Below are 15,128 nucleotides of genomic sequence, written 5' to 3' on the forward strand. Positions count from 1 at the left end.
CCCTTCCTCCCCATTCTGCCACAGCGCAGAATTCCTGGGATGTGACCCAGGATAACACCGGGCACACGGTGAACTGCACCACACCTTCTCTGCCTGGTTGTTTCGGGGAGCCCCTGAAGCACTCAGCACTCCTGCAGGGCTGTGTTCCAGGCAGCACAGCAAACCTCAGCTCCATCCCACTGGATTTTCCCCTTGGAGCTGCTGATCACCAACACGGAGCTGCCAATGTGCTGCTTGCAGCAGCCAGCACAGCACCAGGTGCCTTCCTGTGCCTGTGTGTGCAGCTGTGTCCCACACAGGGGGGGTTGTCCCTGTCATCCCTCACAGCCAGGGACCCTTTGGCGTGGCTGGGGTCCCTCTGGCATGGCCAGTGTCCCCTTGGCTGTCCCACATTGTCACGAGGTGCAGGAGGGCAGTGCTGGCTGTTCCTGGAAGGCAGCAGCCTGTGCTCACTCTCACTGCAAGGAATCCCACTGAGCTGGGAGAGGGAATGGAGCCTACTGGCATTCACCTGAAAGGAAAAAAAAAGTAGAGAAAGGCTCAAAACTTCTTTTTTAATGCTGATATTGCTGATAAAAATGAGTGCGCTATGTTCTATTCATACACCTACTGCTATCCATCTGGAGTTCCTACTTCATTAGGTTGGCTTGCACTGTTTTCTTCATTAAAAGAGTGCCAGATTCAATAGGCTGTTCCCTCTCCTTTTTTTGGGAGGCAGAGAGAGGGGGAGAAAATGATTTCTATGAAACACGTCCAATTCTCTGGGTTAATTTGTGTGAAGAACATGAGACCCATGGGTCAGCTTCTTAATGAGATGGTTTTTCCTTTTCTCAGTGTCTTGACAAGGAGAAGCCCGGGGAAGCCAGAGCCAAGTGTCGCAGGAGGGGCGTGAGGAGGCTGCAGGGAGCTCTGGCCGATTGCTTTTTGTCCTCATTTCCCTGCAGGTGCTGAAATGCACCCTTTGATTTTCATGCCAGAGTTTCCCTGTGCCTGTGCAGCTGAATTTCTCTGGGTGACACCGACCCTGAATTCAGAATTCAGAATTTAGTTTCTAGCATGTAATTTTTTTTTTTTTTTTTCACACACCACTTTGCCCAGACATGTGCTGATATGAAGATTTTGCAATTTACTGTCAGTTTGCCTGAAGGGAGCACTTGCCATCCCCCAAGGAACGGATGTGGCTTTTATTTTTTTGCAGTTTGGGTTTTGTTTTCTTTACTTTTTTCCAGGCTCAACAGTGAGCCTAAAAGCTGAGTAATGAAATTAAGGAGTAAAGGTCTCTGTGTTCCTTTAGGCCAGGAGCTGGGGTTTTTCAGACAAGGAGAACTTACATAAGGTTGAAACGAGCATCTGAATTGGATGGGTCCTTTTAAACAGAACTTGCTCGGCCCCTGAAGTCTTTCTCTGTGACCAGGGTAATTGGTGTTACCACATCTGATTTCTGCAGGATTTGAGGCGGGTTTATTTTCTTTTTCACCATTGGGAGTCTGAAGATGCTTGTGGAGTGCAGGCTGGAGTGTGTAGTAGATGCAGAGAGCAGAAAGCACTTTCAACACCATTGCCAGGGGCAGGAGATTTTAGTCTGTCTTAATGCTTTAAGTTCAAGTAAACTTAAAAATAGGAGATTTGTTGTTCTCACTGCAGTCCAGAGGAGCACAATGGACTCAGCCCCCCAGACAGGCTCTCTGTGCCATTTCAGCAGGGTCTGTGTAGTGTCCCAGGAGCTGTGGCACTGATTCCATGGGGACATTGCTGCTGTGGCTCAGCTGCTGCCCATCTTTTGCTGGAGTTCTTGTGGGTTTTTTCATGGAATCTTGGAGCAGGGACCCAGAGATGCTCAAGTCCTGCTCTGTGATCTCTGAGCTTTGTGCAGCTCTTGGCCAGGTGGTCATGCAGGTGCAGCTGAATTCAACCTCCAGCAGCGCCTCTGTGCTCTAAACATTGCAAAGTGGGCTTAGGAGCTTAATTTCTTCTCTTTTCAGCACTCCTGGCCTTGCCACAAGGGCATCTTGTGTCATGTGGTCCTTCCCTGCTCTCTCCCACATGCACCTTCTCTCCCACTCCACTGCTTTGCTGGCTCTCAACTTATGCAGTCCTTTAGAAAGAGGAAAAAAATCCCAAATTCATGTGGACAGTGAGGAAGCTTTCCATTTGAGGGATGGAGTGGACAGTTAAGGAACTCTGAGTGACTAGAAATCTGATTTTTCACAGCCAAAATTAGGCCCAAGTCCAAGTCTCTACAGGTATTCCTCCATTTTGCAGTTTGGGTAAGAAATTTTAGGTGTTTGGGGATTTTTAAAGCTTCCCACGAAGCCATTTCATAAACATGAAAGATTATGGAGATTCTTGAGGAAAAAAATCTGCCCTTTGCAGCAGCTCTGCAGCTCGCAGGCTGGTGCCTTCCATCTGGCCCAGGATGGAAAAGAGGGCTCTGGCAGGCATTCATGAAGAGAAAGGAAAAAGAGGCAACTCCCAGCTTAAGGAAATCCTCCTTTTTGGAAACATAATCATAATCTCACTGGCCTTTAATCTCTGAAACCCTGATATTAATTCCTGCCTAGATTTAGGAAAAAAAATAATTTAATGGTTTTCTTATAATCTCTGCTGGAGTCTGTGGGTCACCCCCCCACACGGTGTCCAACGTCACAGCAGCATTTGTGAGCAGAGGACACTGGGAATGGAGGAGCAGAATGGTGCTCACACACCCCTGGCTACCACAGCTGCCTGTTCCTTCTTGGGGGCAGGATTAATTCAGATGGGAAGTTTAAACTTCCCTCAGGGTGCCACAAAGCTCTGGGGTGGAACTTGTGCTCCAGGCAGAAGTACAAAGGAGCTGAAGCAGTTTGGGGCTGGCAATGTTTTCACCTTGGCCATGGATTTAATTTTATTTATTTATTTAGCAATTTTATTCCTGCTCAGATTCATGAGCCACACAGTTTTGTGTGAAATTTCCCCCAGTTCACTGAGATTTATCTCCTTTGGCCAAAGGGCAGCAGATTTGGGCTCCTCCTGTCCCATCTCAGAGCCCCGCCACACCACGTCATGGCTGGAATTCTCTGGTTAATTAAGGATAAGAGTTTAGTGGCTCATTTTCCCGGGTGACAGAAGGTGGAGCTGGTGTGTTGGGACTGGACTCTGCACCTCACAGTCAATTGGAATTGTTTGTGATGAAGTAGAGCCCTGACCAGTCTAAAGGAAACCCAGCAGGGTACAAGTCATTGCCACAGGAGCATCTAACTCTCCAAACTGCCTCAGGAGTCTATCTGATTTATTTTGTGTGTGTGGTTTGACATTTCTTCATGTCAGGCTTCAGTTAGTCTTAACAGTAGGAAATACAACATAATGAAAACATGATCTTCCTTTGTAATTATGACACAGTCTTTAGTCTGAGTTTCCTCTTCCAAGGTTAGGCACCTAAATTAAGTCATTTCACTCTGCCTGTCCCAGAGTGGAGGTTGTTACTCTGCACAGGGATGGACAGCAGGGCAGGGAACTGGACTGGCACCGTGCCCCATGCCCCTGGACTGTCCTGTGGGCTGGGACCTGTCCTTGCATGGGGACTCCAGGAGCTGTAACATTCCAGCCCCAAATCCCGGCTGCCGAGCTGCGTTTGAGTGGGATGTGCTAATTACTGGAGCCATCCATTGGAGGGAGACGTGATCCCAACAAGGCTGAGCTGGTGTGTTCTGCACGGGAGGATTTGGCATCATCCGTCCCCTTGGCGTGCTCCAGAATTCCTGTCTGGTAATGAATGGCAGTGTAGGGTCCCTCTGGTTGCTGTCCTGGTGTCCAGGATTCCCGTGTCCATGGGATTCGAAGCGGGATGGGTGCGATGGGAGCCCCGCTCCATCCCTGGCTGCTGTCCCTCCGCAGAGGTGCTGAAATTCCAACTCATTTCTGCTCCAGCACAAGCCCTGGCTGATCTTGCATCACAAATTCTGCTCCCCGAGGCTCCTGTACCCTGCGTGTTCTGTGCACTGAGGGACGTGCTGTTTTATGTAACTGGTACAAATCTGCCCGTTCCTCGTTTCGCTCTGTACAGAACCTTAGACCAAACTTCCCAGGAAGAATTCCATGAAGTTCAACTTCCCCGTGGTTTTATATAAACCCCTGCTGTGTAGGTGTGCTTTATCAAAAAGGCTTCTAAGAGAAGGTACCATCCATTTTCGTAGTAAAATTAACATTTAGCGCACGCAGAAAGCATGGGAAATTATATAAAGCAGCGAGTACTGTTGGGAATAGTGTGAATATAATTTAAATAGGCGCTTCTCTGCAGTAAATCTGTTTGTGATGCTGTTACATGCACAGAGCCTCCTCTGGAGCCCCAGACCTGTCCCTGGGTGAGGTGAGGCACCCGAGCCTTTCCTGCCTGATCTTTTAGGGGGTGTTTCACCTGGGGAGGGGGATGCTGCGGCTGAGCCTCCCGGGGTGCAGCATCCCCCGGGGTGCAGCATCTCCCGGGGTGCAGCATCCTCCGGGGTGCAGCATCCCCCGGGGTGCAGCATCTCCCGGGGTGCAGCATCCCCCGGGGTGCAGCATCCTCTGGGGTGCGGCATCCCCCGGGGTGCAGCATCTCCCGAGGTGCAGCATCCCCCGGGGTGCAGCATCCTCCGGGGTGCAGCATCCTCCGGGGTGCAGCATTCCCGGGGTGCAGCATTCCCGGGGTGCAGCATCCTCCGGGGTGCAGCATCCCCCGGGGTGCGGCATCCCCCGGGGTGCAGCATCCCCCGGGGTGCAGCATCCTCTGGGGTGCAGCATCCTCCGGGGTGCAGCATCTCCCGGGGTGCAGCATCCTCCGGGGTGCAGCATCCCCCGGGGTGCAGCATCTCCCGGGGTGCAGCATCCCCCGGGGTGCAGCATCCTCTGGGGTGCGGCATCCCCCGGGGTGCAGCATCCCCCGGGGTGCAGCATCCTCCGGGGTGCAGCATCCTCTGAGGTGCAGCATCCTCCGGGGTGCAGCATCCTCCGGGGTGCAGCATCCTCTGAGGTGCAGCATCCTCCGGGGTGCAGCATCCTCTGAGGTGCAGCATCCTCCGGGGTGCAGCATCCCCCGGGGTGCAGCATCCCCCGGGGTGCAGCATCCCCCGGGGTGCAGCATCCCCCGGGCTCCCCAGGGCAGGAGCACAGCAGTGGGGTCCCCAGAGCCCCTCGTGGCTCCCGTGGTGGGGGTTTTGGGGCCGGCAGCCCAGGAGGGGCTGGTTCTGTGCCTCTGTGGCTCTGTTTGTAATTCGTGCCCTCCCCTGCGCTCTGAGTGGCTCAGCTCTTGCAGAATGGCAGCCCCAGCCCTGCCAGGCTCGGTGCTGGCAGCAAAACCCTCCCGTTGGGTTCCGGAAGCTGTCAGTGAGCATGTGTGAGGTGTGCACCTTTGTTCTGGAGGTTTCTCAGCCTCTGCTGCTCCCCCTGCCCTGCTCTGCCTCCCCTGGCTCCGTGCAAAGCCTCAGGGCTTCTGCCTCGAAACCTCGCTGGCACTTCCAGGGGACAGAGCCAGGGATGGGCTGTGCCTGCTGAGGGTCCCCAGGCCCTGGGGGGATGTGGACCAGCAAAACATCTCCACCGGGTTCTCCTAACATTTCCTCTGGGCTCCACACCCAGGCTCCCTCTGTGCTCGCTGCAGTTCAGAGGAAAAGATAAAGTGGCCATAAAATCCCTCTGAATTCAGGCTGGTTGTATGTTTTGGGGAAGTCGTTGCTGCTTCTGAGACTAAACTGGAATTTCCTGGCTGTTGTTGTAAGTTCAGGTTTATGTTTTGGAAAATTGCCTGTGTTGTTTTGGGAAAGGATGGTAGCAATAATAATAAATATTCCACATCTATTACATGTTGGAACTAAACGATCTCCAAGGTCCCTTCCAACCTGAATCATTCTATGTTTGCTATTCTGATTAGTCTAAAATTACATCAGACAGAGTGGCTATCCTAAAAATGGATCTTTGATAGAAAATGCAGGTTTGGAAGTAGGGATGAGGCAGATCCATCACCTGGATCCAGCCTGGCTTGTGTGCTAACAGGGCAGCCTGGGCCAGCTTTGAGCAGCTTCCTATGATTGACAGGTGAAAAAAAGCTTTTCACTGTCTTCCTGAATGAGAAGCTCCTTGCCTGGATGGAGCAGGGGCCTCAGATGCCTCTGGCTGGCACTTACCACCCAAAATACCCCACCTAAGGAACCCAAACTGTTCTTGTTTCTAATGCTGCTCAACAGAACCCACGCTCTGCATCTGCAAACGCATCACAGCCTGCACATGCTCCAGAGCTGCTCAGAAATGAGCAGGATGGTGCTGGCTGAGTGTTGGTCTGGCACAAACCAGGAGGCCATCGAGGGAGACCCTGTGATGACCCAGTCCTGACATGGTCTCTCCCTTGATGGTGTATGAGGTGGACACAGGAACCTCCTGTTTTTGAGGGAGCCCTCTGGTGCAGGAAGAAGATGAAACCAAGCCTTGCATGAAGCAGCTGGGTTTGGTGTCGGTGTGAGCGGTGAGCTGGGGCAGGAGCATCACCCCCTGCCCCTTCCCCAAACGCTGGTGCCCTGGAAGGACCCTGCAGGACAGCTGCCCTTGGTGCTGAGGGTAAAACTTGAAGCTGGCCAGGTTTAGACGTGGAAGTGCTCCCCAGCTCCCAGCATTTGCTGCAGGAGCACAAACCAGGTGCTGTGTGGTGCCTGTTGGCCTCGTGTCTGTGTGGGAACGTTCGGAGGCGCAGCTTTCCTGGAAGGTGCCGTGCTCAGCCCCCGGATGCACATTTTAGTGCATTATGCATATGCATTGGCAGCATTTCTATATTTGTCTTTGTCTGGAAAATCATTTGCTTTTTCCAGCTGAGTGTAGCTGCTCTGTGTGCGTTGTGATGCCTCTCTGAGGTACCTGCTGGTTCTGGGAGCTCAGATTGGGGTTTGGGATAGCACCTGGCACCTGGACCATAAACCCTGAGAGTGTGTGTGTGATTTTAATGTAGGAATGAGCATTCCTGGCTGCTGCAGAAGGAATAAAGGTTCTCCATCTGTCCTCCCCCCCTTTTATAGATCTGTCTGTAGAGTCAGAATTCAGTTTAACTCTTAGATGTAGACAGCCAGAGCAGTGCTGGGGGGAGAGGTTATAGGATTCGTGATGGGAGAACGATTGCACAGAGCTAAAACGTGATTCCCCCTGCCCATCTCCCACATTTCAGCCTCACAGCGAACCCCCAAATTACCACGAGCTGCCTTTTTGTTATTTTGGCCGCTTTGCTCCTGCTCCCCTCCCATCTCCGAGCGGGCTCGCAGCAGCAGCGGCTCTCGGGGCTGTGTTTTCCAGGGATGCTGGGGCGCTTTTAGGGCGGCCGCATGCCGGGGCGGTGCGGAGCGGGATGTGCGCGGCTCGGAGCTCTGGGAACCGCCTCGGAGCCGGCTCGGAACCGCCTCGGAGCCGCCTCGGAGCCGCCTCGGAGCCGGCCGGCCGGAGCATCCCGCGGCTGCGTGGCGCTCGCTGTCACGGCGGGCGGAAGCCTCGCGTATTTATGGAGCCAGCGCTTCCTTCTGCGTTTGAGTGACAGCCAGGATGCCGTCGCTGCCTGGTCACCGGAGCTGATTAGTATGCGCCAAGGGTCCGCCTCGCTCCGAGGGATGCAGCCGCAGCAGCTTGCAGAGCTGTCACACTCACACGGGCTCCGTATCTGCACTGGCTTGACGAATTAAAAAGCGAGCCAGCCAGCGAGAGAGAGACCCGGAGAGAGAGGGGGGACGAGACAGAGAGAGAAGCTTGCAGACAGCGCTCGCTCTTTTCCTAAAGGAAGGATTTCGCATCCCGAGTGCTCGCTGGTTGTGATGATGCTTCACTTAGCGGGCTCAGAATGAGCTAGAGACAGCAGATAGGGGAGAAACTAAAGGCAGAGCACAAAGCATTACGAACCAACCCAAAACCAGGAACAGTTTTCTCCTCTATTCTAGCATGGTGGATGTATGGACAGTCTTACAGAGCAGAGGTTGACTTCTCCAAATCTGCCAGCCCCACACCTCGAACACTACAGTGTTCTGCATTGCACCATGACCTTGGATGTTCAAACGGTGGTCGTTTTTGCAGTGATTGTGGTGCTATTGCTTGTGAATGTCATACTCATGTTCTTCCTGGGCACTCGTTAAATGGATTTTTTCTCCTGAGCTGTTGGGGGCTACTACTACCACTAGCAATTCAACAAGAGAGCACGAGCGGGAGAGAGAGAGAGAGAAAGGCGAGAGAGAGAGAGAAAGAGAGAGAGAGATTTCTTACTGAGGGGGGAAACGCGTTGAGCTTCAACATGGCCTCGCTGTGATATGTATGACGTTGGTATTATTATCTCTCCCTAAATCTTTTGTCATGTCTTGTCTTTTAAGTATGCCTGTAAGTGTAGCTGCTTTTGCCGGGGTGTTAAATGTGATAAATAATAATAATAGCGATCCAGTCCTCCGTGGTTCTGTGCTAGCGAGACAGAGCTGTGCTTCTTTAGGCAGCAGCAGAGTGAAAATGATCTGTCTGTGGTGAGCACTGGCTGTGTTGTTTTGCTTTCCTTTGAAATAGAGGCTCAAGTTAATAATAAGTCATTTTGTGTGCGATTTCTAGCAAGCAGTTAATGTGCAATGTCTGTGAGAGTAACCATGTAGGTGCCAGGTGAGAGGTGCTGCTGTGTGCAATGGAATCGAGCTATGGGCATTTTTTAGGGGGGAGGGTGGTGTTTGAGAAATCCTATTAAAGGATTAAATCTTTGCTAAAATAACATTCAGCCACAAAAAAAAAAAAAAAAAAAAAGAGAAATAGAGAAATTGTACTTACTGTATTTATCTATGCTGCTTTGATGATCTGATTTGATTTCTGAAGATTCAGCCCCAAAACCTCCAAATTCTATGTCCACACTGATGTAACCCAGCTCCTTTTTTTAGAGATGTGAGAGGCACCAAAACATAACCTGCTTGGTTTTTATTCTGGTTGTACGTGGTTTCTGTGTCTGAAAATTGGGAAGGAAAGATCAAAGGGAGAAAGGGCAATGCAAGCTTTGTTTTTCTTTGCTAAAGCAACAGATACGGAGGGGTTGGGTTTTGCTTTGATTTTCGAGAGACGTGATTCTGGCTTGCTTTTTTTTTTTTTTTCATGTGTGTGTGTATATATCAAATTTTGGGGAATGTATCTAAGAAAAATCTTTGCCCACCTCAAGGATAACGAGCTTTTGAGATGGGTTGCTTCGCGTGACTTTATTTACATTGATTTTCTGGAAAATGAAGTGCTAAGTTGTGTATTATGGGCTTGCTGGAAAGGTGTCCAGCAGTTAGAGGTGCTTTTTGCCCAAAATTGCAGTGTTTACAGCTTGCAAGCAGGGCTGGCGGGGGATCCAGTGGCAGCACGAGAAGTTTGGAGAGAATACAAAGGGAATATCTGAAAAGAGTAATGCCTTTTCCTCTGGAAAATATGTCTCTGTTCAGTGCTTCTGTTAGAGATCGTCAGGATTTTTGAAATATATTATTTCACCATTCAGAAAAATCAGAATTGCATAAAACAAACAAAAATACCAGTTTGAAAATGTTTTTATCTTTGCTGATAGTCACTGGAATTTTATTGCCTTGATAATTTAATTTGTTCATGCTTATTCCAGCTGTCTATTGTTTATTTGATGCCCTCTGGAAAAAAAAAAAAATCATGTAACTGATAGATAAAGACAAAGCTGGAGGTTACAGATGGAGACATGGAGTTATTTCCCAGTGGGGGTTTGTGTGCTGGGAGTTAAATGCCGAGCAGGGCTCGGGAGCCGATGGCTTTTCCATGGTGGCATGATTAGAAACGGAGTTAAATCCCGTAAATTTGGCACTTGCGAAGTGCTTTTAGCTCTAAATAAAAGAAAAAAATTCTCTGAGTTCCAGGGTGGGAACAATCGTCCCCAAAAGTGTTATGGGGCAGTTTTAGTGGGGAGGAAGGGCAGGAGCCAGGGATCCAAGCCCAGGAAGATGCTCCGGTGCCTGCTGGCTCCGTTTGCCCTCTTCACTTGTAGCTATCTGCAAGAGGTGCCTGCTTCACTTCACAGGGGACTGAGTCAATCTTCTTCCCAAAAAGAACCCAGGGAAGAAAATTGATGCTGATGATGGTTTGGGTTGTTAAACAGCTGAAATTTGCTCTATTTGCCTGTTGGCCATCCTATGTCATTAGTTTTATAGGTTGCAGAATCTCCTGGAAAGGTAATAAATGAGCTGAGATCACCATGGAGAGGGAATTGATCAAACAGCGGCCAAAATCATCCTTTCAGGGGAACAGCCTTGAGCGACAAAGGGATTTGGAGGAGAAAGGGTGGAAAAATGGGCAAAAATCCAACCCCAAAAACTGACCAGTGAGTTACAATGGGCCGTGGCTGTGCCTGAATGTTTATTTTCTCAGGGCTGTCTGGCACTAAGGTTTACCTTTCAATATGATTTCTGCGAGGAATGCCCAGCACCTGCTGCGGTTTCCTGGGCGCATTCCTTGATCCAGAGCTCGTACTCCTGGGGAGATATTTGGGAATTTTGCGTGTTTGGTGGTGGATGTTCCTGCCATGCCCCACGGCTCCTTCTGCAGGGCCCCTCTGGTTCCATCCCTGGGGCTGTGCTGGGGCTGCATGGGGAGCACGAGGGGTTGTGCACGCTCAGCTGCTGGGAGGGAGCGCCGGGAGCCGAGCTCTTCCCGTCACGGAACGTGCTGGGGAGAATTCCTGTGATTTTAGTACAGCTTTTTGCCTTCTATCCTCCTGAAGGCTGGTGGAGTTAAAGGAGGAAAGTCAATGCAGAGCAATAGGAAAAGTTGGCAGCAGCAAACTTTGTTATTGTAGCAGCACCGTTCTCGTTATCTCGGGCTTCCTGTTGGAATTTTGGGGGAAAAGAGAGGAAGCGAGAGGTGAAAGAGTAAACGAGGGCTGCTTGTTCAGCTCGCTGTCTGTTTCCCAGCCCAGGCCTCAGTGACCATCTCTCCAGCCCTGCCCCAGCCCCAGTTTTGTATTTTGGCCGCTGCACGTTGGTGTTTCCAGGCGTGCGGGAGCCCCTCGGTCCTGCCGAGCTGGGCACAGCGGCTCAGCCCATGCTGAGCTCTGGCAGCTTTCTGGGGTGACAGCGCTGCCAGTCCCCACTAGAGCCCTGTGCCACTAAGGGACTGTGCCTGCAGCATTCCAGGTGGCATTTACAGGCTGTGAAATTCCCTGGGATTGGAGCTTTCTATGTCCTGGATCTCCATGGGGCCATCGGGGTCACGCTCGGGTCCTGGGGGTGCTTCTGACCCATGACTCCCCTGGGTTTCTTCACCTTTGTGGGGATGCTCAGAGCCAGGAATGAGGCAGAGGGATTATTCCTTTAAAGGAATCAAAGTGCTGACCCTCTGGAAAATAAGGCCCCAAAGAAAAAAAATACGAATTTGTCTGCAAAAAGCATATTTGTGATGCATATAATCTCTTTCAGTGCTGCTGCTGTGTGTTTGCTGAGGCTGGGTGATGGGAGACGTGCCTTGCTGTTGTCTGCTTAAGCAGGATTCAATGTTTTTTGCCACAGGATTCATGAAAATGCCTCTGCCTGTATCATAGCAACCCCGTTTCCCACAGTCCATAAAAAGTCCATTCCTCCCGAGCAGCAATCCGCTGTCTTAAAGATTCAGGCACCCTCCTCGGCTTGGGGAAAGGGTGATGTGCCTCTCTCCGGGTGCTTCCCTGAAAGCTGAAGTGTCGGGATGATCCCAGCTTGTCCTGCTTGCAGGACGCTTTTTATGCTCTGTCTTTAAGGCATATAAAGTGCTTTCCTTTCGGGTTTCTCAAGGCTTGCTCCCCCACCCTGGCTATTTCCCACCTCTGTTTAAAACCTCACATGACAAGTTGGAGGGGATGGGACAGCTCCGAGGTCTGTGACGCGGTGGCTCTGCCCTGTCCTGCCATTTGGCTTTTCCCCCGGGATGGCAGCAGCACAGCCCTGGCTTTTGCCGGGTAGGGAGTGAAGATCTGCCCCGATGCCACCAGCCCTTCTGTGGGGATGCAGAGGTGCTTTCTCAGCCCGTAGATGACTGTTATTAAGAGCTGCATGTTCACCTGACTCCTGCCCCCATCTGTTTGCATAATGTGGTTATATTTCTTTTTGGATCAGGTATTCAGTACACAGCCCAGCTGCTGTGTATAATGTCTAAAGGAAAATTGCCAAAAATCCATGTAAGTTTTTTTGTTTTGTTTTGTTTTTAAGTTGTTTGGCTTCTTTGTTTTTGTTTTTTTTTGGTTGCTTTGATTTCAGTTTGTGACCAGAACCCCTGTCTGTGCTGTCATTTCATTTTGTGTGGTGCTGGGTTTGTGTGTTCAGCTGGAGTGCTCCGTGTGCCGTGCCTGCCTGCATGTGTGTCCGTGTGCTGCCGTGTTGGAATGATGTTCTCTCCCGGGGAGGCTCCTGTGTTTTACATTTCCTATCTGGATTTTCTCAGCTGGCTGTGAGAATTGTGCTCGGCGTGTCTCTCCCAGTGACACACTGAGAGAGATGTTTTGCTAAACACAAGAATTTGTCTGGAAGCTGCAGAGTCTCCAACGAGGAGAAGTTGGGAAGCTTGAGGAAAACTCCCAAATGTTAATAATTGTGTAAGAATTGTCCTGTTTAAAGAGGGTGCTTGTGCAGGGGCTCCAGGGCTGGCAGAGGAGAGTTCTGCCAGCTCCTGGCTTTGCCACTGATGTACTGTATGGCCTTGGGTGCGTTCCTTTGTTCCTTTGTTGCATTGTGGCTTCTCTTCTCCATCTGGGATAGAGGAATATCACACAGTACTGAGGTGTACCATGCCTGATGTTCTCCTGTGTGTCCCCTTTCTGGCTGTGCAGGTGGGGAACGTGTGTGTGCCCACGTTGGCCCAGCTCTGCCTACCTGGGTTTTGCCTGTTGGAGCTGTTGTAGACAGCAGGAGCTGTGGTGATTGATGCTTCCCACTAAAAATAGATGCTCCTGGAGGAAGAGCTGCTGGAGGAACCGTGATTTATTGTCTTTATTTTATTAGTTGTGGTTGGATTTCTTTCCTGTGTGGAAATGAGTCTTAATCTGCAAGCACCGACAGACAGCTGGGTTGGCTCTAACCAGCAAAGGGCCGTGTGGCCTCTGCTCCTTATTCCTGGTTTTCCTGGGAATTATTTTGGCATTGTCAGAATCCACCTTGATGGGTGTTCACAAGGGCAGGAAGCCCCCAGAGCTGTGCTGGTGGGGACTGTGTTGGGCAGCCTGAAAGCTTCACCACCTGCATTAAAGAGAATTTCGGGGGATGAAGGGAGTGCGTGCGTGCAAGGATTTAAAGCATTAGCTCTGGGTCTCAACTGACTCTGGTTTATCCGCAGGGATATAATTTCACAGGAGTGTGCTGCTCTGGGGAGCTACCCCTCTGCTATCACAGAGCTGGGGAAACTGAGGCACGGGGTGGTTGCAGAGTGGCACATTTTGGGATGGGGGTTAGTGGGGCTGGGATCTGGAGCAAGATGCGGGGCCTGCCAGTGGAGGAGTGTGTTTGGCACCATGTTTGGGGTCTGGCATGTCCATTTATCTGCAAACCTTGCCGTGGGACAGTGTTGGGGGGCCAGGCTGGTGCCGGGCGTTGTGGCTCAGGCTGCATTTGGGGGATTTTGGAGCCGGGAGCAGCCGAGTGTGGCCGTGCCCATGTGAAGGGCCACGCAGCTCAGCCCCTTCCTTTGCATCAGCTGAGACATATATAATGCAACGTATGGGCTGCTGGCAGCCGGCGTGGGGCTATTTTCGGCTGCATCTGTGCCTGGGCTCAGTCTCCAGGGGTGAGCTGATGCCCAGCCCCTTCCCTTCCCCTCCTGCAGGACCTGTCCAGGATGGGCAGGGCGGGCACTGACCCTTGGGGTGCTGGGCACAGCCCGGTGCCAGCGAGGCAGAGCAGGCTCACCCCGGTTCAAGCAGCCCGGCTCTTTGTTTTCCCTTTTTGTCCCTGCATAAAGCCCCAAGAGGATTTTTTGGCTGCTCACTGTGGGGAGATGAGCTGTGTGTGTTCCAGCGTCCTCCTGTCCTTCTGGAGCGAGGCTGTCGCTGCCCGGCGTGCCCGGGGCTCTGTGCTTTGCCGGGGGGACTGAGGCTGGAATGTCCTTCCCGCTGCTCCTGCTTGGGAAGGCAGCGAGCCTGGCTGTCCTATTGCCTGCCAGGACCTCTGTCCCCTCCTGCTCCCCTCCTGTCCTGCCTGGAGTGGTGAGGACAGTGGCTGGTTTTCAGGGATGCCCTGCCCTGTGCCACAGAGAGCCCACAGCCTCACCAGGCATCTGGCAATCAAACATCCAAAATCCCTGATGTTGCTGGCTGGGTTTGTTCACTCCTGATCCTCAGGATGTTTGCCCCAAAGTATCCAAAGGGTGAAGCTGCTGCTGCTGCCGGTTTTGGGGGTTCTGAGCCACTGCACGGGAGCTCAGAGCTGTGAGAGTGGCTGCAGCTCACGTCAGGAGATGCCAGGAGAGGAATGAGCCCAACTTGGAGGGCTTGGAAAGCAGAAGGGATGGGATTGGAATTGTGCATGGGACTGCTCCCTTGTCCTCGGGCAAATGCGGTCTGGCCTCAGCCACAGCAAACCCCCAAGGATCCGTCTTCTACCCCAATAAGAGTGGGTTAATTTGCTGGGCATATCTGGGGAAAAGTTTTGTCAAATAAAATTGCTCCATTTGGCAAAAGAATCGGCTCTCTCTGGCCTTACCAGGAAAACAGGGTTTTTTCAAGGCATTTCTGTGGACCTCATTCCCCTGCTATTTCTGCTGCTCCACTCCCCTGTATTGTGTTCAGTAAATCTGACAAGGTTCTCTCAGTACGTCGTGCACTGAAGTTTCTGTTCTGATACCAAATTTAGGGAAGGCTTGTTATCTACAGTTCTTTCTTCCTGGCTTGATAAGGTGCTGATTAATTTAATGCAACTCTCTTTCCTTATCTAGTTGAGCTTCAGTCAGTTTTAGTATAATCTTGAGAAAGCGTGATCAATCTTTAATGTTTGTTTTTAAGGTTTATTCCAAAGCCTTTTAGGCACGCAGGATGTTCTCTCTTTTGTGAAGTTCTAGGAGAATTAAGTTAAAAAGTAACAATTATAAAACTGGTTTTGAATGCAGATGAAACATTTTAGAGTTGTTCTGAAACAAGAAAGAGCAGTTGGCTCTGATGAAGTTTTAGGTGTTAA

General features: G+C 51.1%; 2 protein-coding genes across 24 annotated transcripts in view; both read left to right on the forward strand.

Moving 5' to 3' along the window:
* Positions 1–15,128, forward strand: part of ARHGEF9 (Cdc42 guanine nucleotide exchange factor 9) — a 201,353-nt gene that overhangs the window by 82,059 nt on the left and 104,166 nt on the right. For 4 of the 23 annotated variants that reach the window (XM_072929246.1, XM_072929244.1, XM_072929247.1 and 1 more), the window contains exon 1: positions 8,141–8,284. The exons of 9 other annotated variants lie outside the window; for them this stretch is intronic. Coding sequence is in view for 6 of the 14 variants with exons in the window: in XM_030272863.4 (XP_030128723.4) it covers positions 11,950–11,980; positions 12,084–12,145 (93 nt within the window). In the remaining 8 variants the exon portion in view is untranslated. Of the gene's footprint in view, positions 1–8,140; positions 8,296–11,832; positions 11,981–12,083; positions 12,146–15,128 lie in introns of those variants that run through there. 10 more of the 23 variants (XM_030272863.4, XM_030272861.4, XM_072929243.1 and 7 more) reach the window with 5 other exon arrangements.
* On the forward strand, positions 7,932–8,768 carry LOC140684176 (uncharacterized). Its single transcript, XM_072929249.1, has one exon. It carries the CDS (start codon positions 7,932–7,934, stop codon positions 8,109–8,111), a length of 180 nt encoding a protein of 59 aa, XP_072785350.1. The 3' UTR covers positions 8,112–8,768.

Source organism: Taeniopygia guttata, chromosome 4A (assembly GCF_048771995.1).
Source record: "Taeniopygia guttata chromosome 4A, bTaeGut7.mat, whole genome shotgun sequence".
Classification (NCBI taxonomy): Eukaryota; Metazoa; Chordata; class Aves; order Passeriformes; family Estrildidae; genus Taeniopygia; species Taeniopygia guttata.

Coding starts and splice junctions, on each gene's coding strand:
- LOC140684176 (XM_072929249.1), top strand. CDS start 7,932: ATGGACAGTCTTACAGAGCAGAGGTTGACTTCTCCAAATCTGCCAGCC.